At 46.0% G+C, this 26,026-nt stretch overlaps 1 protein-coding gene across 1 annotated transcript in view; it reads left to right on the top strand.

Moving 5' to 3' along the window:
- DNM1 (dynamin 1) overlaps window positions 1-26,026 on the top strand; it is a gene marked incomplete at its 5' end in the record, with an annotated part of 43,137 nt that overhangs the window by 3,106 nt on the left and 14,005 nt on the right. The window contains 11 exons of the mRNA XM_010286648.1: window positions 202-300; window positions 960-1,120; window positions 2,247-2,389; window positions 2,472-2,607; window positions 3,764-3,831; window positions 4,898-5,036; window positions 13,217-13,303; window positions 13,501-13,571; window positions 14,043-14,094; window positions 15,277-15,288; window positions 16,530-16,643. Of these exons, the coding sequence (XP_010284950.1) occupies window positions 202-300; window positions 960-1,120; window positions 2,247-2,389; window positions 2,472-2,607; window positions 3,764-3,831; window positions 4,898-5,036; window positions 13,217-13,303; window positions 13,501-13,571; window positions 14,043-14,094; window positions 15,277-15,288; window positions 16,530-16,643 (1,082 nt within the window). The remainder of the gene's footprint in view (window positions 1-201; window positions 301-959; window positions 1,121-2,246; window positions 2,390-2,471; window positions 2,608-3,763; window positions 3,832-4,897; window positions 5,037-13,216; window positions 13,304-13,500; window positions 13,572-14,042; window positions 14,095-15,276; window positions 15,289-16,529; window positions 16,644-26,026) is intronic.

Here is a 26,026-nt window from a genome sequence, read left to right as displayed (position 1 = left end):
CGTGTCAGCAGGATATAACTGAGCACTGAGCTTGATTATTGTCTGTTTTGCTCTCATGGCCTCTTGGACATGATGGGAACTGTAATGTTTGAGTTCAAGAGTCCTTGAGTAGCCAAGCTGGGCAATCGGTAAGCTCTGTCAACAGAGGAAAATATTACATGAGCTGTTTGCTTGATCAGGTACGTTTGTGCCTTTCCATAGGGCAACGCACTATTGGAGTCATCACTAAGCTGGATCTTATGGATGAAGGAACTGATGCACGAGATGTGTTAGAAAATAAATTGCTTCCTCTTCGTAGAGGTATATTTGCTCATGCTTTGTCCATGATCTCCTTCCTCTATTTTCCTTGTGTTGGGTGTCCTGGCCTTATCCCCTTCCTGAAACATCTGTTACAACTTGTGGTTAAGATGACTCTGTTCCAAGCTGCAACTGAGAAAAGTTGGGCAACAGCAATCAGTCATGCTGTTAATAGGAACTTTTTAGGTATTTGTACCTTGATATGTAGTTCTAGCAGAAGCCTTATGCTCTTATCTTTACTTTCTCTTTCCTTACTACTTTTAATAAGGGGAATCTTTTAGACAGGAATTCCATTTTGGCAGCTTGCCTTGTCTTTTATCTAGATGAGATTGCCATAATGTATCAGATGAAATAATTTTGGATTGTGATACTTGCTGTGTATAGCCATAGTGAAGTACTGATCTTAAGGACTTTAACAAAAGAATCTCAGATGAATGAGACTAGAGTATGCTTTAAGCTAATTCTCTGTGGTGTAGTTATTTTTGTCCTGCATACCAAGATATCAGAATCTGGGCCATTCAGAGGAAATTCTAGTCTTAAACTGTTCAAATTGGCTCCTAATAGTGTGTTGCCACTAGAAGCTGGGTAACTTCCTTCTCACTCCGAGTCCCATTTACGTGATCATCCTTGCAACCATCTGATCTCTAACCTCACTCTCACAGGTTACATTGGTGTAGTCAACAGAAGTCAGAAGGATATTGATGGCAAGAAGGACATTCAGGCAGCTCTGGCTGCAGAGAGAAAATTTTTTCTCTCCCACCCAGCCTACAGACACATGGCGGATCGCATGGGAACTCCCTACCTGCAGAAAGTATTGAATCAGGTACTGTCAACAGTTAAGAACTGCTGCCCACTGTGTCACAAGAATGGCTAGACTGGCCATCAGGGCTCTTCCGAGATGGAAGAATACAGGAAAAGCTAAAACTTGTGGTCAACAAACTATATATAGTTAAACTATACATATATATTTTTAATTACTTTACATTTTTTTGCTGCAGTGAGATGTGTGAAGATTGGTTAACTCTTCTTCCTCTCCATCATAAAAGGCATTTTGGTGCCAAGTCCTATGAAGTGTGCCTGACTTGTATAACACTGACATAGTGAAACACATTAAGGCCAATAATGGAGGTTACATGCCAAAGGCAGAGCACTGCTTTATTCTCTCACACTGATGCAAAATCAATAGTCTGTTCATGGCATTTACACTATCAGAATGCAAGGACTTTCTGGTTAAGGTAAAAGGCACCTTCTAAATTTCTAGTGGTCTCTGTACCTAACAGTAAGATGCAAAGATTGATTTAAATGTGATACTGGTAGTCATTTTCCCATTTATTAAGGCTGTCTTATCTCCTGTCTCATATAGTAGCAACTTTTTATTGCTTCTCTCTACTCCTTGAAACACTCCCTCAAGTGAAGGATTACTTTGTCCTTTTTCCGCCTTATTTAAATATTAATCTTTAAACTGGAGTTATTCCACAGCTGTGCTCTGGAAAACCTCTTATTCGAGTCTCATCAGTGATTTGGGGCCTTCCACCTTGCCTTGTCACCCTTATCATTGAAAAAGGGCTTAACCATCACCTTGGGTGTTAGTGGTGTGCTAATCTGAAGACAGAATAGCCTTTACCCTGGTGTAAATAGCAAATGATAATTTTTGTATGTAAAACTTATTCTTGGATTGGAGATAGCAGGCTTGTATGAATGAGAGTTTTGTACCAGACTAGAAGGTAAAACGAAGGTCAAGAATAGAGCGGTGCAATAAGTAGAAGCTGGGGAGGCAGGATACACCCAGTTTATAACTGGTAGCTGTCCTGGGATAGACCCTTTTACTAGGGCCACTGAGAAAGACTGAACACAGAGGAGCATTCATCTTTATTTTGTCATGTGGAGGTAGAAAACTCTTCCCAGTAACCACGTAGAGTTTTATCATCTTAAACCTTCTTCTTGTGCAGCAATTGACCAACCACATCCGTGACACCCTGCCAGGGCTGCGGAACAAGCTCCAAAGCCAGCTTCTGTCAATTGAGAAGGAGGTGGAGGAGTACAAGAACTTTCGTCCTGATGACCCTGCTCGCAAGACCAAAGCTCTGCTTCAGTAAGTGGCCTCAGCTGCATGTCCCTCCCTGGAGAGAGATGACTGCTCATCCATGACTTCATGCTTTTTGTTTTTCTTTCAGGATGGTCCAGCAGTTTGCTGTGGACTTTGAGAAACGCATTGAAGGCTCTGGAGACCAAATTGATACCTATGAGCTGTCAGGAGGAGCTAGGATAAACCGCATCTTCCATGAGCGTTTCCCCTTTGAACTGGTGAAGGTATTGCTTGCCTGTGCTGCCGAGATCCATGTTGTCTTGCCTGTTGTCTGCTACCTCTTCTGTCTGTGTCCTTACTCCACTTGCTATCTTCCATCATTTGTCTTCCCCTTTGACTACTTTGTTTCATGTTTTTCCTTTTATCACCTTTTTTACTTATTTTGTCTCCTTCCCATAGTACTGACCTTTCCCTCAGTCCCTGTCCTTGTGACAGAGCTTAACTTTCTCTTAGTTAAATTACAATATTTTTGGCTTAATTCCTAAATGCTAAATTACATGTGCAAAATTTCCTTTAACACAAAAAATAGTAAATCAGGACTTAATGTCCTTGTAGATATGCTGTGTCAAAGCTACTTTGACTGAATTTCACATAGTACAGATGGTGCTGAAACTTGTACTTCCTTGATCCTGAGCACCAGACTAACCTAAAGTTGCCCTAATAGATACGCAAGAAGCAGGAAAGAGGATGTACCTGGGATTACTTCTGTCTGTCCCCTATCAATAGTCTAGAGGTGGGAACAGTGTAGGAACTGTTCTACTTTCGTAACAGAGGATTTTTATTGAATGCTACTTTTCTTGGATGGCAAAGTACACTAACCTGATCAAAAGTGGTATTGAAAAACTTTTTCTTAGTGTCAGTTGGAACAGATTCAAGATCCAAATCATTACACTCCTGGATTTTCTGCATTTTGCTTCCTTTTTTGCATTTGAAGAAGATAAGGCCTTTTTAGTGAAATACAAGCGCCTGCCTTGTATTGGATAATACATTTTTGTATGTGAATTGTAAATCTATTTGTGATGTTCCCTGAAAAAGCAGCTGCCAAGACCTCATGCTAAATCTTGTGAGGCAAAACAGTTTGTTTTAGAAAGCAATCTAGCACTTCAGTCCTATTGCTTTATCTCAAAGAAGCTCCTTGGGAGCTGCTGAGGCTTGGCATCTGTCAGTGTAGCCCTTCGCTATTGATATTTGTCCAGGATGTCTGGACTGGCGATAGAAGCTTTATGGCTGGACTCTGTATCCCACACTTGGGCTAGTATCTCGTCTGTCACATGATAGTGCTGGCATGGGACCTCTTCTCTGTAAAGCATGCTGTTGCGTATTCTGGGGTTGCGCAAGTAAGCGTCAGACAGTTTCTGATAAAATTCTTTTTTGGTGCAGATGGAGTTCGATGAGAAGGAGCTGCGGCGGGAGATTAGCTATGCCATCAAGAACATCCATGGTATCAGGCACGTATCACGCACTAGGCAGACCATTGGCTGCATAGCCTTTTAAATACATCTAGACCTTCCAAACGGAGTTGAAGACTTCAGAGGTACGGTAGGTCAGCCAAAGGGGAGGGGTAACCTCCTTGGACCACCCCGGTGGCTTAAATCTGGGAGTAGGGGCAATTATCCAAGTCAGTTTTGCTTTCTCTTCCTATGTGAGAGTCACAGAAGCCTAAAAGGTAAAACTGCCTTGGTGACTAGACATTTTTTCTGTTCTTCTTTTGTCTTGACATAAGAAAGAATAGAGAGAGGGATGCAAGCCCATACTACTCCCTCATTTAGTTAAAACTAAAACATTGGTTTTTCACTTTCCGCCTCCATACTAACCAACAGTTAATTGTTCAAAATGGTTGTTGGTACTGAGCACATCCTCCCCTAGAGATCTGAGGGAACATTGGGGTGCCCATCGCCAGGATCCTAGTGGCCCCAGGTCGTAGTTAGCAACATGCTTGTGTTCACCTCAGTGGAGGTTAGCTGTTGGAAAGCACAGCCCTGAGACCCTGAGTCGTGCTGCTCCTGGGAAGGTGAGCAGGACCTGGTGCCTGTCAGAGCCCTTCCTGCACTCTGGGATGTGAACAAATACTGCCCTAGATTTATTTTCATTCCTTTCTTTTGCTCAGTCACCAGCTGAGCTTGCTAAAGGATATCAAATGTGTTGGTGTCCTAATGTTAAGAATCTTTCAGAAAAGGCCTCCCATCTGCATGACTCTGAGGTCAAATATGTTGTGGAGGGGTCAGCCCCTGCCACCCTTAGGCCTGGTGGCTGAGGTGAAATGGTGGCCTGGCCATGGCTATCCAACTGGGATCCATCTTGCCCTCAGCACCTCCTTCCCAGGAGGTGCCAAGCATCCCCCATTTTCCATGGACTCCAGTCAGGGCTTGTCCAGGGGACATGACACTCCCCAGCCCCATGTGCCGGGTTTCAGTGATGGCGGTGCCTGCTCCAAGATGTGTGTGTAACGCTGTGACATTCTCCTTGCCCCTTCTCCCCCTCCTGCCTTGTCTTGTCCCCACCCTGGGTGTTTAGAACCGGTCTCTTCACACCCGACATGGCCTTTGAGACCATTGTGAAAAAGCAGGTGAAGAAGATTAAAGAACCCTGCCTGAAATGCGTGGACATGGTCATTTCGGAGTTAATCAATACCGTTAGACAGTGCACCAAGAAGGTAACCAGAGGCAGCATGGAGCTGGCACCTTCCACCCGCTCGCTGGCTGCCGTGCAGCATTGTGACCTGGGCAGGGACTTGCCTGCAGCCACACTCGGTGTTTCTAACCACCTCCTCAGCATGACTAGACCTGAGCGGTACCAGCATGGGGCGATCCAGCCAACAAGCCAAACAGAGAGGGAAGCGCTATGGGATACGGCCCTGCTCCCTGAATGTTTTAGAGCTGAAGGGTGCTGGAGATGTCCCTGTCACCCCTGTGTAGCATGACTCCTGATTCCTTCTAAAACCAAGGGTATTTCTTATGTGGCCATATTTGTCTTTAAATTTAGTATCTGGGTTTATTTTTGAAGCTAGAAACTGGGTTTTAAATTTTGTCCTCTCTGTTCTTGTAGAAGTGAGAGGGTTAATCCCAAACTAGCCTTTGGGTGCTGCTGTGGCAGGGGGTCTATGGGGCTGAACTTCAGAGGCTGCAGCAGCTATAGCTGTGGGCTGTATCACAGGGGAATGTTCCTGTGGTGTTTGGCTTGGTTTCTGGTTGGCTTGGTCCATATCCTGTTCTGGAAGAGCAGCACATGGCTGAGAAGCAGCAAGTTAGAAATGTTCATCAACCTCTGGCATCCTCCTGCTCTCTGTGAGAGAGGGCTTCAGGTTTTGCCTTTTTGGATCCATACTGGTATTTGTTTGGGCTAAGGGAGGGAACCTGCCTTGATTCTGCCCTTTGGGTGTGGTAGCTTTTGTTTCTGAGGTTGGGGTTGAAAGGCAGCAAGTAAAGATGACTTGTGCCATTCCTCTCAGCCATGGCTTGCTGCTTCAGGCAGGGTTAGGTGCTGGTGAAAAGGCACCTCTGTTAGGATGATAGCATGGGCACTGGAGACTGGAATCGCCACTGGCTATTCAGGTGCAGGTAAATGGGCATTGCAGGAGGTGTCTGGAGAGTCTGACACCCTGTCTCTGCAAAGGTGGGGAAAAGTGGTGATACTTGCCACTGCTGGCAGAAATGCCTAGTCCTTAGGGCCAAGAGCCTCTACAGAAGGGCTCAGGCATGCAGGCCTTTGCCCCCAGGACAGACTGGGAAAGCGAAGTGGATGCAGTGAGAGATTGCTCAGGTTTCTAGAGTGCTGGAGGAGCTTCCTTTTTCTGTCCTGCTGTCCTCTCTTGGGGTGTGTGACTGTGGGGAGCACCCAGAAAATTGCCATTAGAGCCTGGCGACAGGTAAGCACAGGCCCTCGGGCTGCCAAGTATCCAGAGTCGCCTGCTAACTGGATCAGAAGGGCCCTTCTTTTTCATGCCCTCTGAACCTTCTCTTGATTTGTTCTCCATCCATCAGTTGCTATTCAGAATCTCCCATTCATTCTTTCTCTTGGTATCCTTCCCTCCATTTCCCACTTTCTTCATTGTTTATTTTTGTTTTGTCTTACTGACAATTTCAGAATAGACCATCTGTTCTGACAGTGGCAGGTTCCTCAAGTGATCAGGTGGTGGGTACAGCATGGTGAGGAGAGACTACAGGGATGGGGAAAAATGTCACAGATTCAGAATTAAAACATTCCTTCCATTTTAGCTTAGATCCTACTGCTAAGAATTTGATGTTTGACTTCAGTGCTAGTTGCTCTGTGTGTCCTCTAGTAGCCATAGTTACAATTTTGTGTCTGAAGAAACAAAATATTGTCATTCAGGTGATACTCGGGTACTGGAAGGGACTGATTTTAAAATGTGGGGTTTTTGTGCTTCCCACGTGTCTGGTGAGGGAAACAGTATCTTGAGCTTAGCAGGGCAACTGGATTAGTAGGAAACTGCTGCTGAGTCAGAGCATGTGAACTTGACTCTAGAAATGTCCTTGCTTTGCTCAAAAAAGGCATTGTTGGCACCTTGAGAGAGACCCTTGGGTAAAGCTGAATCCTGTAACATATTCCAACTCCTTGCTGCTTAAAAGGCAGCCTAGTTGTAGGTCCTATAATATGTGCTGAAGAGTGTTTTAATACTGGTGTTGCTTGGGGGTCTTGCAGATGTGAAAGAGGAGGGTCATTTTAAATCAGGAGACCTGATTTAAATGACGTGGTGGTTATTTATAGCTAGCCCTGGATTTGCTGTTAGCTGTAGGCACCCCAGGTTTGACTATTAACTGTACCTTTAGAAAGGCAGTATGTCTTTGCCATGTTAAAGGGGACATTGTCCCCTTGAAAGCACTTGTAAAGCAGTAATGCCTCATGCGGAGGCAACAAGTAACTTTGGTTGTGTAACAAAGAGCATCCTGGTAGAAGCTCTGAAGTGTTAAAGTGTGCTGAAAAACTTTGGTAGTTGGTAGTAGTCTTGAATTGGATTAATCTTGGCCATATTTAGTAACTTTAGCTTCTGTGGACTTTCTGCCCTTTCATAGTGGAGCCACTGAGAATACAGACCACTTAGTATCAGTAGAAATTACTACTTTCTTATAAACCTTAACAGGTCCGTATTGGGTCTCATCCTACAGGTTAGCTGGGGTCCATCCAGAACAGATGCTCTGTATAGCGATGGATGCCCTGTAGCATGTTTGCATTTTCCTAAATACTGGGTACATCTGTTCTTACTGAGGAAGTTAATGTTGCGGGGAAGGTGAGTGAGATGAAAGATGCTCCATAAATGGAGCAGTTTGTCTGAATCCCTGAAACTGAGACACAATTCAGTTCAGTTCTGTCAAAACAAGGTGCAAGTGACAGACCTTTGGAAGTCTTAGCTGGGCTCCTGTTCAGGCTTCCTGCAGCTGGAATAAGGAAAACATGAAGGGGAGATAACTGTGGTGGGAAGGAAAGGGGAATGCCTGAGACAAAGGGAAATGAAACATGGTGAGCCTCTAGGAAGAGAGGCAGTGGTTCACTGGCAAGCAGCTTTGTCTTAAATCCAAAGAAGCTTTCACTCAGGAAGAGATCACTTGATCCCTGGGGGGTTCCATCCATTTATCTTGCTTTTGACAGCTCACCATTTCACTGCCCCAACTGTTCCTACCTCATTCCCCTTTGCCACTTCCATTTGCCTGTAGACTCTCCTGATACTTGGCAGTGCACAGGCCCCATAGCAATGCTCACCTGGTTCAATAAATTAATGGAATGAACCAAAATCTCACTTCTCATTTTGCCTTGTGTTTTCTCTCTTTTCCCTTTTCCTTCCTTCTTTCCTCTTCCTTCCTGCTCTTTCTCTGCTTTGCTTTCTTCTTCCTCGTTGCTTCCTCCCACCCTGCCCCTGCCATGCAGAACGGGTCTCTTCACGCCTGACCTCGCTTTTGAAGCCATAGTGAAAAAGCAGGTGCAGAAGTTGAAGGAGCCGAGTCTGAAGTGTGTGGATATGGTAGTGAGTGAGCTCACATCCACCATCAGAAAGTGTAGCGAAAAGGTAAAGAAAACAAAAAATGCAAAGAAAGGTCAACGCCCACCCCCTTCCCACACACTTCCATGCTGTTTCTACACATGCAGCCCAGAACTCCAACAAACCTAGTGAGACAAAATGGATGTAAAGATGCATCAAAAGGAGAGCAGCAACCTGCAGGTGTAAGAGCAGTTTAAAAGCAGATCCAGAGAAGTGGATATCAGCTGAGGACCTCTTGAGCTGAGAAGTGAGTTGGGATCCAGTGGGTTGCTCTAGCATACCCTTTTCTTCTGTCTGGCTCAGTGGCATTCACCTCAGTGTGGATTAAACTCCTTGCAAGCCCTGTTTGCTGTGCCACTGCCTGCCCATTTGGAACTTCTTACTTGCTTTGTCTGGGACCCCCTTAAAAAAAAAAACAGTTACCCTAGAAAAAGATAAAAAGCCAGAAAAAGACCTCACATCCCCACAGCATGAGTGGTCTCCAGGTTTCATCTTGTCTGCACAGCTATGTTGAGCAGTAGCATACACAAAACAACAGTTGATTGAAAGTTTAAGGTGCAAGATGTTCTGCAAGAGATATTCAGAGTCAAGAGAAGATTACTGTCCCAAAGGCTTGGGGAAAAGCTTTTCCAGGCATTACACCCTCCGCATCATTCTCCTGCTGATCTCTCGCTCCATGGACTATGCTTGGTGGGAGGTACTGTGGATACTCTTTCCTTGTATGCTGTGAGCCACAGGAGATGAAGCTTCAGCCTAGTGGAGGGCAGCAGCAGGGGGAGAGGGAAACTGCCCTGAGTGCCATGGAGGGTGTCAAATACTGCTTAGAGGCTGGGGCAGGAGTGGGTTTGTTTCCCAGGATGGCTTTCTCCAGGAGGGGGCACCTCCCCGTGTGCTGCCAAAAAAAAAAAAAAAAGGTAGATGTGGCAATTAGTAGTTTATAACTTGCCAGTGAGGGGCCAGAAACATGTCTTGTGGCAAAACAGAAGTATGGTCTGAAAACTGAGTTGGAAAGGGCTATTTCATGGGTTATTTTAAGACTTGAAAATTACAATTCCCTTCTTCCAGGGTTACAGCCAGACTCACCAACATATACACTTAAATTGGGAAGGAAGGGAAGATAAAAATTGATATGAATTCAGAGTGAAGGCAAGAGCTGGGCTAGTGAAGTCTAGTTGTACTCAGGAACACAGAACTCCCCCTCTCCTTAACAGAGGTGACATCCTTGACATGCCCTGAGCCCTGCCCAATCTGTTGCTTGCAGAGTCCTGCCCTTGCCAGATTGTGGGGGCTCATGTGGTGAGGCAGAGTAACTCTTTTCCAGCTTGTTTCTCTTGCGGGTTTTTTGACTGGTTTGATTGCCTACACTGTTTTCTGTATCAGACTGGAGATGCCTGCTCGGGGGGGGGGGGGGGGGGGGGAGGAACATTGCATTGAGTTCCAGTTTCTCTGTTGGACCATGTCATTGGAGTGGCTGGATACCCACTTGCTCTGGTGATTTTAATCTGTGATATGGTGGAGGACCCTGTGAAAATGTTCCCAGGTGATGCAACCAAGATAATCCTGTAAGGAAGGTGATAGTAGCAAGTGACACTGTAGGAGACTAAGGGCTGTAATGGAAGCTGGAGAGACCAGGGAGGCAGATGTTAGAGATGTGAAATAACTGCCTGAATGAAAATACGTAGCAATGATACTAGAAAATAAAAGGAAGGCTTTAGGAATGCTTAAAGTCAAATGTCTGCATGTAGTGAGAAGGTTAATCTTGCCTGTATGTCCCTCTGTAAGAGTAGAAGGTAACTGCCATAGACTACTTTAGGAGAGCAGCAAGCCTGAGATGGGTTTTGATGGCATAAGGTAGTAACAGCACAGGGGCATTAGTTAATTTGCAGTATTTATCTTGCATGTTGTAGCCCTAACTGCTTGATGTGGACAAGAGCATGTGGGAGGCATCTGGAAAAGGCTACTTTAGGACTGATGCTAATTGTAAGGTAATACCCAGCCTGCTGTGTTGTGGGCTGGTGCTGCCTTTCAGATGACAAAAACAAACCTTTAAACTCACTGAAGTCTTCCAAAGCTTCGTGAAAGGAGGACCGCTTGGGATAACACCTCTCGAATTAGCTTAACAGTCCTGTAGCCTTGGTTTGTTGCTGTCATAAACTATTGTGTGTTACTGTTTGTGTGCTGTCACAATTATTTCATTTCACCCCAGATGGTGAAGAAATCTTTGTGCAGTTGATAAAGCTGCATAGATGGAATTATATGAGACTATCAATAAAGAACACAGAAGGCAGAAAACCCATCTGTTGTCTACAGAAGTACAACTTTCCTCTATGAAAAGAGATTTGCAGTGGACTCTCTCTTGACTGTTAGACAAAGTTGAGGGCTGAAGAGAAGGTAGCCATTAACAGCTGTTCTGACTGGCCTGATTCTGAGCTTCTTCCAGTTGGTTAAATGGAGAATAGCTCCAAAATCAACAGGAAGCTGGTGCAAGCATATAAGACCTTACATATAGGAGGATAATGTTGTAGCTAGTGTTTTTCCAAAAGCAGGAACCTCTGTGCCAGACTGCACTGCAGCATCTTACAAGGGCAGGAAGGTCTTGCAAGTCAGCAACCCTTCAGCTAAAGGTTGATCTTTGGTGTGCTGGCAAGGACTCCAGGAATCTGCAAAGAAGGGGGGAACTAAGGAACACTGAGACAAATTTGTTTTCGAAGAGGGCTGTAAGCTTGCATTTTGATTACACAGGCAAATGCAGCTAAAACAGGATTGAAAACCCACTTGAGCTGGGACATGATCCCAGGCTGACAGACTTAACCCCTTGAAGGGTCGCCTGCTCTCCTGTCTTTCAGAGTCATGGCATTTCTGGGTGCTGTTTGTACTGCTGGTGATAACTCCTTGTCCCTCTATGCCCTATTGCATGTTCCCTGGTGGTGTGACATCTTGTGGTTTGTCTGTGTCCTCTTTCCTTGCCCACCCTTGCTTTTCCTGTGCATGCTTGGGGCTGGAAGCTCCTGCATGGGGACTGATGCTGACAATTTATTTTTGCACATGAATGTTGCTGGATGACCTGGGTTCTGAATAAACCACAACTTGTTTTGCACTCTGTGTGCATTTGTGCTGGTTGGTGGGGGGAAGGTTGGATGTGGTTTTTTGTTTGACTTTTTTTTTTAATTTGAAGCAAAGAAGCTAAGACTTGCTTAGAGGTTTTCCAACTTCCTGTTTTTCTGTTTGACATAACTTGCCCATCTATCCTTTGCCAACCCCCCAAAGGAAACAGGAAGCTTTGCTTGTGTGTCTCTGAAGCAACCAGCTGCCTGAACCATAAAGATCATGGAGAACACCTAGTTTGTGCTTTCAAGACAAGGTGGTAGTGGGGAACACTAATTCCACTTGTTTTTTCCTGCCTCTGTAGGGTCATTAGCATTCAAAACAAGCCATGCATTTGAAAATAGGCAGTGTCAAAGCTAGTCCTCAATTTCAGTTCCAGGCTATTGCAACTTGCTTGACTGCAAGGGTGCTGGAAGGGTTTGAGACTGTTTCCAGTCAGATGTTAGGAATATTGTTGCTGGCTAGTGTGGGATCTGGCTTCCCGTAGTAATGCTGCACGCTTTGAACCAGTTCCTTCTAGTGTGTTACAATTGCTTATGTATACAGAACAAAAAGCCAAACCAGTTTAAGAAGCAGCTCTCATGTAAATTGGAGGAATGAAACAAATACAGTGCAGATCATAGGCAAATGAGATTTTTTTTTTAATATTACCTCAAATTTGACTATAATGTCAAACAGCATTTCTTAACATAAGTCTTTTTTATAACCCCTCAAGGGGTTGTATTAAAAAAAAAAAGGGAGGGGGGGGAATGATTTTATTGGGGGTAGGTGAAGTGGGGAAGAAAGGGCTAGATCCTGGGTCTGGAAGATTAATTTCATTTGACTGTGCTGGGCCTGACCTGGAAAGCATGTGGCTTACTGCTGTTGGAATCACTAGAGGCTTGAGAATCTAGGCAAGTAGGTAGGTGCTGTGTGAAATCCAGAGGGCTTTAAGGGTGCTGATTTTGGAAGTGTTTCTCACATATGATCTCTGTAGATATTCTTCTTTTGAACTACAGCTAGTAAAGTCCTTCTACTTCCTTGTCTGGGCAGGAAAGGATTCCCTCTTCAGTAACATGGCAAAAAGTGTAGGTGTGATGTGAATATAGACCTCAGCTATGTAATCTTGCCCCAAAACAGGTGGAGAGCAGGTAGAAGCAGCTGGATGCCCAAAGCACAGTGTCTCTTGAAGACATGAACCCTTGAGTTGGTCAGATCCTCTGTCTCTGCTTGCAGATGTTGATAGAGAGGGCCAGATGCTTTCACTTGCTGCCTCAGCAAATGGAGATTGAAATCCACTTCACTTCCCAGGAAGGCTTCCCATAAGATTTGGCAGGTTGTAGTAACAGGCCATTCACCTACTTACCCTACTACAATGAGATGCTCAACATCTAGAAGAACTGTTCATTTTAATGGGAAAAACCTAACAAACAATAAGCAGTGCATTTACATCTGGGGTTTGTCAAGAGCCTCATGCCAGGAGGAATGTGGTGTGTTTGGAGCAGGTCTCTGAGGCAGAATGGTTGCTGCAAGAGTGAAAAGGGCTTTTCTGTGAAGCCCAAAGCAAGAGGGAATGAACTTTGCCCTCAGCAGACCTAGGAACTTGGAAAAATCTGTCTGCAAGTCCAGCTTTCTAGAATTTCCCTTGAAAATACCTGATTGCAGGGTGTGTGTATGTATGCATGCATACGTGTGGGGGGATGCTCCCCCCCTTATACCTCCCTTTCCCATGTGCACGTGTTTTCTCTCTCCTGCAGCTCAGCCAGTACCCTCATCTGCGTGAGGAGATGGAGAGGATTGTTACTACTCACATCCGTGAGAGAGAAGGCAGGACCAAAGATCAGGTAGGGGATGTCTAAGAGAGGAGATTAGGTGGGGTGGGAGGCACCTTTGAAGTGACAGTCTAGGCTAGAGGAGCCTGAGCCCAAGGGGTGTCTGGCTGCAGCGGGCTGATCAGATGAACAACATACAGGGCTCGCTCTGCCCCTGACTGTTAGCAGTGTCAATCGCTAATGCCGGTCTTGTTTTGTGCCTCTGGCAGGTCATGCTTCTAATAGACATCGAGCTGGCTTACATGAACACGAACCATGAGGATTTCATTGGCTTTGCCAAGTAAGCACCCACATCCTATTGCCTCCTCTTCTCTGCTTGTGTTTCCTGTGGCTCTGTCCTATAGCTGCTCCAGTATATGGGTTGCAAAGACCCTGGTGCAGATGCCGTGGTCCCAAAATATGGTTCAGCTCTCAGGATCGGTTGTTTTTTCAGTGGCTCTGTATTTCAAGGCTGGGGAGGAGGATAGGGATGTATAGAAGGGGGAGTTAGAGTATTAGGGTTGTGTTGGGGGGGCAAAAAAAGTAGAAGCTGTGGAGGTGCGGAGGGTTAGTGACCCAATTGTGGTTCAGGTGGGAGTGAGAAGATGTGTAGACCAGGGTGAGAGAGCAGATTGAAATAGACTGGGTTATCAATGCTTGGAAGCAAGTGCTGAGGGGCATGAACTCACTGTAGCAGCTATGTGATGTGAGCAGGATTGAGGTGATCAAGAAGAGCCTGAGGAGTGTTGAATGTCTCTGCTGTTGTTTGCAGTGCTCAGCAGAGGAGCAGCCAGATGAGCAAGAAGAAGGCAGCTGGCAACCAGGTAGGCCAAGTTCCACCTCCTTCACTGGTGCATGAAGGACATATTTGCTACCTGGAAGCTACCAGGTGGACGAGTGCTGGGCTGGATGCAGCAGTGCACTAAGCTTGTGGGTTTTTTGTTTTGATTTTCTTACTCGTCAAACTGTCTATACCTGGAGGATAGTGCTTTAGGTTCACTGCAGTCAGGAAGAACTGAGCATGTAGCAGCAATGGAGGGAAAGCGTTGTACAAGGAGATGGATGCTTCATAATCAAGATCTGGTCTTGCTTTTCTGGTAGAAATCCCTATTAAGGTTGTATAAATCCCTGTTTTTTCAGCCCCCCCTAGCTGTGCTAACTCTTCTGCTGAGGTAAGAAGTACAGAATGCTAGGTCTGAACTGTTTACAGTACAGAATTGTCTTTTCTAGTTGTCTTTCTCATCAGTGGTATCTACTTTCTGGAAAGGGATTTTCCTTAAAGCTTTGTACAGGGAGACAAAGGGTGATTATAGCCATGATTGCACTGGCTATGTATGCAAACACATCCATGGGAGAAGACAGCAGTGGAGGAGTTCTCTTTTTCCTTGAGGAACTGTAAAGAGTGTACATACAATTAAAAAGGGGCTAATGTCACTTTGTCCTAGATTTGCTGGGGATGTGGCAGGGGTATCTAGGCTAGAGGATCTTATAGAAGCAAAGCCTTACAAGCAGCTTCAATAGAGAATGGAAGCAAATGCTTTTGCTTAGCCTTTTTAAAGATAGTCACTCCTGACATCCATCCTCTTAATGTGTTTGACCACCTTTCCCTGCACATAAACATGCACACAGTTTCAGTACTGTTGGCAGGCAGGTAGGTCAGCAGGTTGGGCTGGCCAACCATCCATTTCATGGGATCTCAGAGCAGCTGTGGGAAACCCCATCCTCTGCAGGATACCTTACAAAAGAGCTGAGTGTAAAAGCACAAAGGGCAAACTCTGGATCCACCTGTAAAGTGCTTTGGCTTTCCTGTTAGCAGACTTTATTTTGGGATTGGGGTTGCTTTTGTTAACACCGGGGGTAAAAAATTTGGTACCAGCTTCCAATTTATTTTACTTTATTTTTGAGCCTCTCTTCTCCTGCTCCAGCTTTCCTAGTAACAATCTCTCCTCTCTTTGCTCCTCTCCTGCTCTCTGCTCTGCTGCTGTTGCTATGGTTCCCCTTTGCAGGATGAGATCCTGGTGAGTAGAAGGCCACTCAGCAGGGTGTGCTAATGAACATTAATGTTGCATCTGGGAAGGCAAGAACAGTGCACTGCTGAACGGGGAGAGAAGGGCAGCTGGCACTAGACACAGGTGAAGCAGAAATGAAGTGAAAAGCTAGGATGTTGAGGAAAAATTCTGAACTGCTGGTACATCTTGTGAGTGGGTGGAGATAAAAAGCACGAACCCAAGGATGTGTGGTTCTGTTTCACTGCCCCCTCCTGTCCACGGAGAGAATAGGACTATCTCGAGCTTAACAGTAGGCGTGAGTTGAAGATCCAATGTTCCTATATTTACTTTTATAGGGTAAATTGAGAATTAAAATGATTGTATACTTTACGGTAGGCTGCTTACACAGTGCAGCTTGCTAATACGCAGTGCAGTCGCATGGTTTTTCAATGCCAGGTCGTTTTCAGCAGGCACATCCATACAACAAGGTACGCACACATAATGCATGCAGATGTTTTTGGGTGTTAACAGTGCAGCAATACACATAAATGTTAGTGTATTTAAGCTGACACATACTTGCATTTGATTACTGCATGTGTGAGGCTCTAAACCAGCACTTGGTGAATTGGAGTTCCCTAGAGAGTAATAGCCTGGCTTCTTTACAGACTAAACTTAAAGGAACTTGTTTTGCCCTAAATTAATATGACTACTCAAATACCTTGGTATGCTGAAGTCCAGGGTACTAATTCCAGATGCACCATTTTGTTCTGTTGTACTTAGTGTCTCCTTTTTACTAAACTCAGTTCTTTCTGGGTTGCTTGCCCATCTCTTCTTGAACTGGTTCCTCCTACTCCTGAGCTGGGTGAAGCACTCCACATGTGCAATGTGCTAAAAGGTGTTGCTGATGTCCTGTTTTTCTCTAGGCGTGGCCTTTTCTGGGTGTGTTGCTGTGATCTGGTGCTTGTAGGTTGTGCCAGTGTCCAAGGCACTCTTGATGCAGTTCTTCCTGCATCTCTTTCCTCTTGGCAGAGGGTATAATGCACAGCACTGCCAGGTTCCTTCCTGCGTCCTTTTTATACTATTCCTGGCCCTTTTGAGGCAAAGACATTCACTGGCCAGTTGAGTGGGGGGTCTTCTGGCAGCAGCAGAGAGCATGGTGTTCCTTGTCTTTCCGTACTACTCTGTGTAGGGATACCCTCTGATCTTTCCTCTGTTGCCTAAGGCCAGGCTTTTAGGGCCTTTGTTAATGCTTACTGCTTCCACCCCCTTAGGTCATCCGAAAGGGCTGGCTCACCATTAACAACATTGGGATCATGAAGGGTGGCTCCAAGGAGTATTGGTTTGTCCTGACAGCAGAGAACCTCTCCTGGTACAAGGATGATGAGGTGAGTAGCTCAACTCTGTGACTAGAGTCTTGAGCATCTGATGAGGATAAGGCCTTCAGTTCACTGGGTATTACAGATGTATCTTCTGAGTGCTGCCTGCAGCTTGAGACAAGCTGGGACTATCCTTGGGCTGGGTTCTCTGTGGCCTTGGCACTGCTGAGGACTCTGAATTGATGCGAGTGTGGCTTTCTTGACGCACAAGGAATAACATATATGCTTGAAGACCTGGATCAACAGAAAGTTGACAGACTTGGAATGAATTTGACCTTTATTTGTCTGGCTGTGGCAGCTGTGCTCAAGGCTGTGATGGGTTAGTTCAAAGATTTGGACTTCTTTGTGAGGCAGCCTTGATGAGTTTCCAGAAGGAGTATGGCAGAGGTTTTCATTCATTTTTCCTGGTGACAAGAAAAAAAGCTATCTCCTTTCTGAGCATAGCAACAGGAGCTGTGGACCTGAAGATCAGTTGCTGGCTCAGGTGCTGGCTCCTTCTGACTTTGAGTAAATGACTTAACCTCTTCAGGATTTAGTTGTTATACCTGCAGAGCAGGAATATATATTTTTTTTTAATGTTTCTGTACTGAACATGCCAGTTAACGCATTATTTATAAAATTGTTTGAATGGTTAGAATACTGCTGATCAAAACTACAGTGATGTGTGGAATATCAGTGACAGGAACATGGACCTGCACTGTAGAGTTGCTTGAAAATCTTGCATATTAGGAATTCTGGCAATATACTGTGGTGTCTTTCTGCTTCAGTGGGAAATGATATAAGCAGACAAAATTATCCCAGCTGAAATTATTGTCAACAGCATAGCGCTTCCTGTGCGAGACAAAGGTAGAATGTTGTCTTTTCTGATTACTTTGAAAAGAGAAAGAAAAGCTGGATGGTTTTGGTAAGGACATGATCAAAAGGGTTAGCCCCACTTAACATGCTGGGAGATGAAAAACACCTGGTATGATGTAGTCATGCATTCTGAGTGGATTGGAGTTTCTGATTGCAAATAAGCTGGTCTGCCTCTTACTGTGGTTAGTGTACCTTAGGTGTTCTGAGGCACACAGTAGTGTGCCTGGGAGCTGCAATTAGGCCTGGCTTCTTGTCTAGCTCGTATCAGTGAGCCTGTTTCATTCTCGGCAGGTGGAAATGGTGACAAATACGGTGATGAATCAGCCTCTAAATATCGCTTTCTGCATGGAGACTGCTGCTGTGCTGCTATGGATGAGCAGGCAGCAATTTCGTAACTAAAGAACCAGGCACTGAAATGTCTTCTGCTAAAATCAGTGTGTGTCTGCTGTAAGACCCCTGCCCTTTGTATTCAGAGTTGCTTGTGGACGCTTCACTTTCCTCTAGGTTGCATATGCAGGTCGAGTAGTTATAAACATCAAGTAGTTTAACCAAAGTCAGCTGCTACATCTGTACCAGAGATGATCAGAACTCCCTGTTCTTCCCTGGGGAGTGGGAGGGAGGGTTGCAGTAGGCATGTGTAAACTGTTGATAGATTCCAGTTGCCTGGGATGGGGATTGGACCTCCCTTCCCTCCTGAGGGAGGACAGCCTTGGGGGACAATAGCAACTGGAGATCTGTGCCACTTCCCCTCTGCATAACAAGAGGTAGAGCTTCCTAATGAAAACAGTTCCCTGCAAGCCTCAGTCCCTTAAACACAGGAGAACCAGTGCTGATGAGGTCTGAGCTGCCTCTGAGAAAGGAGCCTGTGTCTTCAACTGAGAGGGAGCAGAGGGGAAAGGGAAGGATGTTTTTATTTGCTTCTTCCCCAAGTTCAACTCCTTGATCACTGACTGTTGTGAGGGAGAATGGCAGCAACATCCACCTGGACTCCATAGTTGAGTTAAGCTAAAAGTTGGTGCACTTGAGGGGCAGCTTGGAGAGCCTTGAGTGTGGGGATTCTCATCCCAAACCTCAATCCTGCATGGAGCTGGCTCCATCCCAAAGAGCTGTCTGCAGTGCACGGTCCTCTGTCAGACAGGGTTATCTTTGCATGTATGTCCCAGGGCTCTCCTTCTCTACCAATTCAGGAGGACTTGCGTCTGCTACAGCTCCTGAAATGTTCTCATGTGCTTTTAAAGGCTGTACACCATGCTCTTTCTTCACTTAAGCTCTGGGAGGAAGGGGGAGGGTTTGTCTGCTGCACCCTGCACTTCTGTGGGCTCTCTTGTCCCAGTTCCCCTGTGCTCTGGCAGCTCTTCAGAGAATGAGGGAGCTGAACCCATCTTGTGTGGATGGAAGCGCTGGTGGCAGAGCTGTGGGTGATGATGGAAGAAAGAGCAGGGTGAGATGGTGTGTGATGGAATGAGGCTGAAGGCTGGGCTAGCACCTCTGGAGCTGGGAGGAGTGGGGCACAGCCTCTCCCTGCCCTGTTTGGCAAGCCAGGACCCAGAGTTTGCGGAATGGAGACATCTGGACCCCATTAGTGAAATACCAGTCTTTCTGCAGTGCTGGCTTGTTTTTCCTCTGCCTCTGAAGAAAGGAACTGAAACTTAAAATGTCTTAAAGGGCCCAGCACTACATGTTAGCAAGGATATATGGCTGTTGATGCTCTGGAGGGGCCTGAAGGAGTGTGCTGGGGAATGGGAGGGGAAGGAAAGAGCAGGCCAGGCGGGGGTGGAAAGTTGGCTCCCCACTCTGCCTTGCTGCCAAGACCATGTGTGTGCTTCTGGGCTCTCTGTTTTTCTTCCTGTCTCCTTTCAATGAGTCAAACACTGGCCCCATGGAGAGCAGCCCCACAGAAAGCTGGCCTCCCAAGACCTGGAGACCCTCCTGAGGTACCTGCACCTCCTGAACCCTGTGGGATTATGCCGCAGGCCAGCAGTGAGAGGGAGAGCCTGGGAGGAGCCTGCTCTGGCTGCTGGCAATAGGGAGTGAGATTTCCCTGCTCAGGGAGGCCACAGTGTCCCCAGGGCTGGAGCAGCAGCACAGCACACCAGGGCACACTGGCTAGCCGCTCAGCAAGCACCATAGCGGACACAATACAAGAACTTGATTCAAATAGTTCTTCTGCCTGAAACCCTTATGAAATGCACAGTGCCTACTTCTCTGCAGGGCTTTCCTGCCTGCTGGAAAAGAGGGTCTGAGCTGGGCTAGAGCTGCTGGTGATGAGGACCTCGTAGGCAAGACGCAATGAGCAGTGTGGTCGGTGGTTCCTATTAATAAAGCTTACTGCCCGCTGGAGGGGACCCCTGCGCGCTCTGCCCTGCAAGGGTGACTCTTTCTGTTGGATGGCCTGTGACTGTGGGCCACTGTGTGCCGGAGTGTTTGCACAGCTGGGTGGATGGATGCATCTGCTGTTTTCTTTGGGAATTTGTGAGAATGTACAATACAGATGGGACCCTCTGTCCTTACTCAGGTAAATCATGTACTAGAAATTTGAGGCTTTTAAGAACAGGTGACTACATAAGAAGTCATATACAAATACATACTATTTGCTTGCGTGAAAGTATTCATGTGTTGCATGCATTATCAGTGCGTTTGAGTCCTCTGTGTGTACAGGAGGGGTGGGTGCAGAGTTTTAGGTACTTTCAGGTGTGGGGGGGTGCTTCATGTTTATGCATGATGTTAATTCCTGCAGCATCAGTTCTGCTTGAGCTCTGTCTCTATGCCTTCTCCTCTGCTTGAAGTACAAAGGTATTCTCTTCTGTCCTGGGGAAGATGTGACCTTCTAGTGACTAACAGTTACTAGATAGCTGCTTATTCTGTACTTGTCAATGTCTTGTACCCAATTCTAGTTTAAAAATAAATACATTGATAAATACTGAGATTGTTTCCCCCACTGCACACATATGCACACCCCTCTGTCCCATATCCAACCTCCCACCTCAACAGTCCATGTCCTCGAGGCCCAGCTCAGCTGGTAGAAATTCTTTTGTCTTTGCACTGATGCCCACAAGTTATCAGAAACTTGTTGTGATGGGTGCAGCTGCAGCCAGGTTTTTGCAGCCAGATTGTTTAAAGACCATAGGAGCAGGTCTGCTCTGAGGTTCTTCCTCCCCTGCTTTCACACTGCTCTCAGGTGCTCTTTGGAACATGTTCCTTCTCTTTACATCCTCTGTGGACCTCTTTCATCCATTCACTCTTTTTTGTTTTTTTCCACAGGTTTATGTTTTCTTGTGGATATCTTAGTCTTAATCAGTCCTCGTTTATGCTTTCATTCACTGTTTCTCTTCTTTCTTTTCCAGACAAACATCAAAGCAAACACAACTTTCAGAGCATCCAAACCTCCAACTTTCAGTCCTTTGTGGATTTTTTCTTTAAATTAGTGACCAGCATTCTTTACGATGTGAAATCCCCTTTCTCCAATTACCTTTCTATGCTTGACCCTGCCTTCTCAGGTAGCAAAGCACAGGGCAGTTGTAACTCTGCCAGGCCCATGTGTTTATCTCTGCATTTTATGGCAAAGTTTAGCATGTGAAACACAAGTCATCCTGAACACAGCTGCCCCTGGGACAAGTGCCTGAAGCTGAAAGAAGGGGATGAGAGAGATGGAGGAACAAGAGGGTTGCAAGTAGGCTGTTGAACAGACAGGTAAAAGTGATCATCAAGCATGGCTCCAAAGGGTGATATCCTCCCAGGCTGAGGGATGAGTGAGCTTTGCATGCAGCTGTGCCCAGAGCCCACCCTCTCCAAGCATGTCCCTCTGCCGTGCAGGTGTTGCCGTCCCCGTGCAGCACTGGCAGTGTGTGGTGTATCCCAGCACAGCCTAACCAATGTGCAGACTACTGTACAATCTTGTAGTCCTGAACAGGTAGTCTGAACACTGGGCAGACGGAGTGGAGCCTCTGCGATCTGCTCTCCGGCTATCAGCAGCTCATTAGTCCTTTCCCCTCCCTGCTTTTGGGATGGGATTTCGGGTGCAGAGATGGGGTGAAAGAAAGTCCAAGTCCTGATTGAAAAAACATCCTCTGGCAGCTGGGAAGAAGAAATGTTGCTCTCTGCATGTTTCCAATTGGAGCAAGCTTCCAAGCTCCTTCCTCTTCCAGTGCTGGTGTCAGGCTGGAACCTGGTTTCCACCTGGGACATGCTGCACCTTTTTAGAAAGAGGGGAAGGGAAAAAAAAAAAATCAATTACTCCTGTTTGAGGAGGAAATGCTGTGAAGTTTTGGCTGTCACACAGGTGTGCAGAACTTGTTGCTGCATTCAACTCCTTTTCTTCCCTGTGGAGCTGTGTGGGAGGATTCCCAGGCCCCACACACCCTCATCTCCTTCTGCACAGTTCTGTCCTGTAGATCAGCCCTTTGCCTGGGGTCCGGAGCATACTCAGACAGGACCAGCCCTTGCTTCCAAGTCCTCAAAAGGGTCCTCTGACCTGCCTTGGCCAGTTGCCTTTTGCAGCTCACCTCTGTCTACTGCAGGAGCAATCTGCATCCCCTCTTTTTCTCCCCCCACTATGTCTGGCACTGCGGAGCTTCCCTCCCTCTTCTGGTTTCTGCTCCCTCCCTTCTTGTTCCCTTCTGTCCTTCTGCCTCAATTGACGTGGCAGTGGAAAGCTAACTAGACTTGAGGGAGGAGCTTGCCGGCTGCTGGGAAGGCCGGAGGTTGGCAGGAAGCGTGCCGGCTGACGGATGGGGTTGCGCCGGGGAAAGGAAGGTTCCCTACCCCGCATGGAAACTTGAGGAATGCTGTCGCTTTCTGTGGCGCTTGGCTCCCATGTAATGATTCCGGATGTTAGCCCTAGCCCTGCGGTCTGCTCGCTCTCTCCCTGGTGCTGCAGGGATAAAGAGGGCTTTATGTATGCCGCATGTCTCCCTTCCAGCATCCCCTTCTCTTGCGTGCATGCTGGTGGGCGGTTAAGATTTGTGGCCAAAGATATGAACACACAGAACTCCCACTTTGGCTCTAACCATGCGCTGGGGAAGGGTAACCACCCCTCACCTTTTTCCGGAGGTGTGTAACACCTTGTATGTGTGTTGCGTTTCATGTCATCAAAGCAAGTCAAATACCTGGGGATGGCTCATCCCCCTGCCCTGGCACAGGGATGTGTGTAGGAAGAAATGCCTGCTTGTCCTTTGCAAAGGCTGGTGGGCATTGTTGTGACCTTAGAGAGGTCACGACTGGAGTTTGGGGCATTGTAGCCTCCCTAAGCTACTCAGTTTCTGCCTATAGGTTTCTGCTCCTGTGCCCCATAGACTATATAAAGAAAGCACAGGCAGAAACATATATATATATGTGTGTGTGTATAGAGAGAGAGCGAGCGCGTGCACCTATATGGCTTCCTAGGGTTGCACTTAACATGCAGATTTAAACATGCAGCTATTTCGGCTGCTGTAAATAAGAATCTTTAGTTTTGTGCAGGTTAGTTGATTCCCATTGCTGTGCTTACTAAGCCAATGTAGTAAGTAAGCCAATCACTAAGTAATGGTAGTGATTAATTGCACGAGTCCAGGCCTAGTGTCTACAGAGCTTTTGAACTAAATCAGCTTAAAATCTTAGGGTGTGTTTAAGTTAAACCAATGCAGCTTTCTGATGTAAACAAGCCATTACAGCTGCTTTTCAGCTTGGAGCAGTGATTGCAGTGTCCAGTACGTTATGCTCTGAGGGTAAAAGTTAAGCGATACAGGTGGGCTGTGTTTTGGAAAGATGGTCTTGAGATGCATGTATGTTGTGGGATGATTAGGGCTTCCTGAAAGAATCAGAGCTCAGAAATTCAGCTCTTCTAACATGCATTTTCTTTGCAAAGACAAGAAGCAGAAAGTGGTTGGTAACATCTTGTTTGGGGTGGTGGTTTAACTTAAAATGCTCAGCTAACTTGCTTTCAAATACTCCAAACTCTTTTTCCAGAGGCTTCTTCCTAATAATCTTGTAGTGTGCATGTATTCACGTAGTGTGTTTCTTATCAATTATGATAATGTTTTTCTATTTGAGTAAAGTTTTATCACAGGAGTTCGCAAAACGCCATTGTAGGTACTTAACACAAATTATTTAACTGAAACTCCAGTCATCTCTGGGGCAGGTTTGTTTACCTGTTGTGCTTTACATTTTACAAGAAGGAAAGGAGATTAAAAGGCTTAAACAAGATGGGTTTCTCCTAATTTCACATGGCCATCAGTTAAACAATGGCAGTGCTCTTTTTCCCATATCCACAGACCCTTGTCTCTGTGCGAAAGGAGGTGTTTGTCGTAACAGCTACAGGAAACCTTTAATTAGTTTATTTGTGCTCCAAATGCAAACTGAGACCTAATAATTCTGCCAATTACTTTCTTGTACTGTGAGTGCCAGTTTCCAACCTTAGGGGAGCCCACACATGCATCTGTCAGCTTCATTTCACATGTCTCCAAGAGTGGGAAAATTTCACTTGCTGTTGAAGCAGTCCAGTTAAATGGAGGAAATGCTTTGACTCGGGCTGGCTTGCTGCCTGCTGAATGTTGTGAACTTCTTGTAGGTTATTATCTACAGGATAGCAACAAATAGTTCGGATGGTAGTGCAAACAATTGATTTCCCTGGCCAAAACCAATCTCTAGAATTTATGTGCTGTAAGGAGATGTGTAGCTACAGTAACGATGTTACAACATCAGGATGCAACTGCATCATCCCTTTTTTTTTTTTCTCCAGCTATTGTGTTTCACACCCCGCAATTGGAATGGCTAATGGATCCTGGTCTCCTTCCTAGCCATGTATATTTTCTTTCTTTGGTAGGTGCAAAGTAGAGAGCCATATGGCTGTATCTGCGCTATGTTGGGGGCGGAGGAGTAATCCTCTGGCACTTATCCTGCCTGTGCGAGGAGCTTGCAGTCATCTCTTTCTGCAGTTCTCCGTGCAAGCAGTGGGACTGCTGTTGGGAGCAGCAGCCCTACTTAGGGGTAGTTAGCCCTGTGCCTACAACATTCCCTAGCCAGCACTGAGCATCCATAGTCTGTTTTGTATAGCTGGTCTGAGTGCTTCTGCCACTTCACTGCCTCTCCTTCGCCTCACGACTCTACAGATTAACTTGCAGCCGATGTGCACATTTGACATAACATACTCTGCTGAGAGAGTTTTGCCTTTTTTTTTTTCTTATAGATGAGGGGACCTATCTTATGAGCAACATAAGCCTCTTGGGATCAGACCGCAGGCTTTGAATATAGTATTTAAAAAACTATTTTCCCATTTTGATGTGTTCTGGCTCTTCCTTCTCTCCCCCCCTGCCCCAAGTCTGGAAAGATAGAGCAAAGCCCTTTTCCCTTCTTGGCCAGGATGCTTTTCAGCCATAGCACATACTGCCAGATTGCTAACATATGGGCAGAGGGCTCAGCCAAAGTTTTGAGAGGCTCAGCCCTTGGCAGCTTGTTCCACACTTTCCTGTCTCTACATTCAGGAAATGAAGTCAGAGTGTTGATATAAAACAGGCTGGGTTGAAAACTGAGAAGCTGGAAAGACTGAAGTGGGGGACTGGGAGGGGGGAGGCGTGGGGAGATGGAGGGAGGCAGGGGCTCGTTGCAGTGTGCATTGCCCTGCACCATGCATGGGTTGGGGGTTTCTTGCCTTGTGCCAGTGTCCTCCATTTGATTGCTCTTGCTACCTCAGAGTCAGGGGACTGACATTTTATGCTGGCAGACAGATAAATGCGTCTTTCCTCTGGTGTATGGAAAGATCACCATGCGGAGATAGTGTTGTCTTGATCACGCGGCAGCATTTATGCAAGAACTTGGAAGGGGTGAAAGTCGAAACTCTGGCAAAGAGCATGTACTTCCATATCTGGGACATGGGATTCCCTTTACCTTTTGACTTTTTTCTTGAATAATGACTCTGTTGCTAATTTTTTGTGGAATGTTGTGGTTCTAATACAGAATGGGTTTTTTCCTCAGACAGCTTTAACATGAATTTTTTTTTTGCTAGCCCAGCGCAGGGAGTTCCAGTTAAGTGAGACTGCAGTGGGGATGGTCTGTCTTGCCTAGGGACCTAGTAGTTGGTGTACTTCATTTCTAGGTCAGTAGTTCTACCTAAACCAGCATAATAATAATTCAAAGTAATAGAAAGCTGGAAGCTGTTTGTGGCTTACAGAACCTGAAGTGGTCTGTGTCGCTCTCAGATGAGTACCTGGCTGACAGATGTCCCATCACAAAAATGTTTGCCCACATCAAATCTAGCTGATCAATAATATTAAAATCCAGGGAAATTTGCTTGGAAGAGCTTTCTGGCTTTCATAGCCTGGCATCTTTGAGAGAGAATGGAGAGTTTGGCAGCTGCTCAAGTGATCTGTTTGTTAGATGCTGGCTTCTGGGATACTCGTGTTGCATAAATTTTGTAATGGACTGGTATAGCTTGATCTTTGGGGTCTGTCTGAACTGTGTGCTGTCTGGTGTCCTTAGCAAACTCAAGTCAATTTAACTGAAACTTAAGATGACATTAGGCTGGATTTGCCATCCTCTGGATATTTGAGCTCAGCAGCTTTGTC

Source organism: Phaethon lepturus, unplaced genomic scaffold (assembly GCF_000687285.1).
Source record: "Phaethon lepturus isolate BGI_N335 unplaced genomic scaffold, ASM68728v1 scaffold10720, whole genome shotgun sequence".
Lineage (NCBI taxonomy): Eukaryota > Metazoa > Chordata > Aves > Phaethontiformes > Phaethontidae > Phaethon > Phaethon lepturus.
The sequence above is the reverse complement of the archived record's forward strand: the minus strand, read 5'-3'. Positions and strand labels throughout refer to the sequence as shown.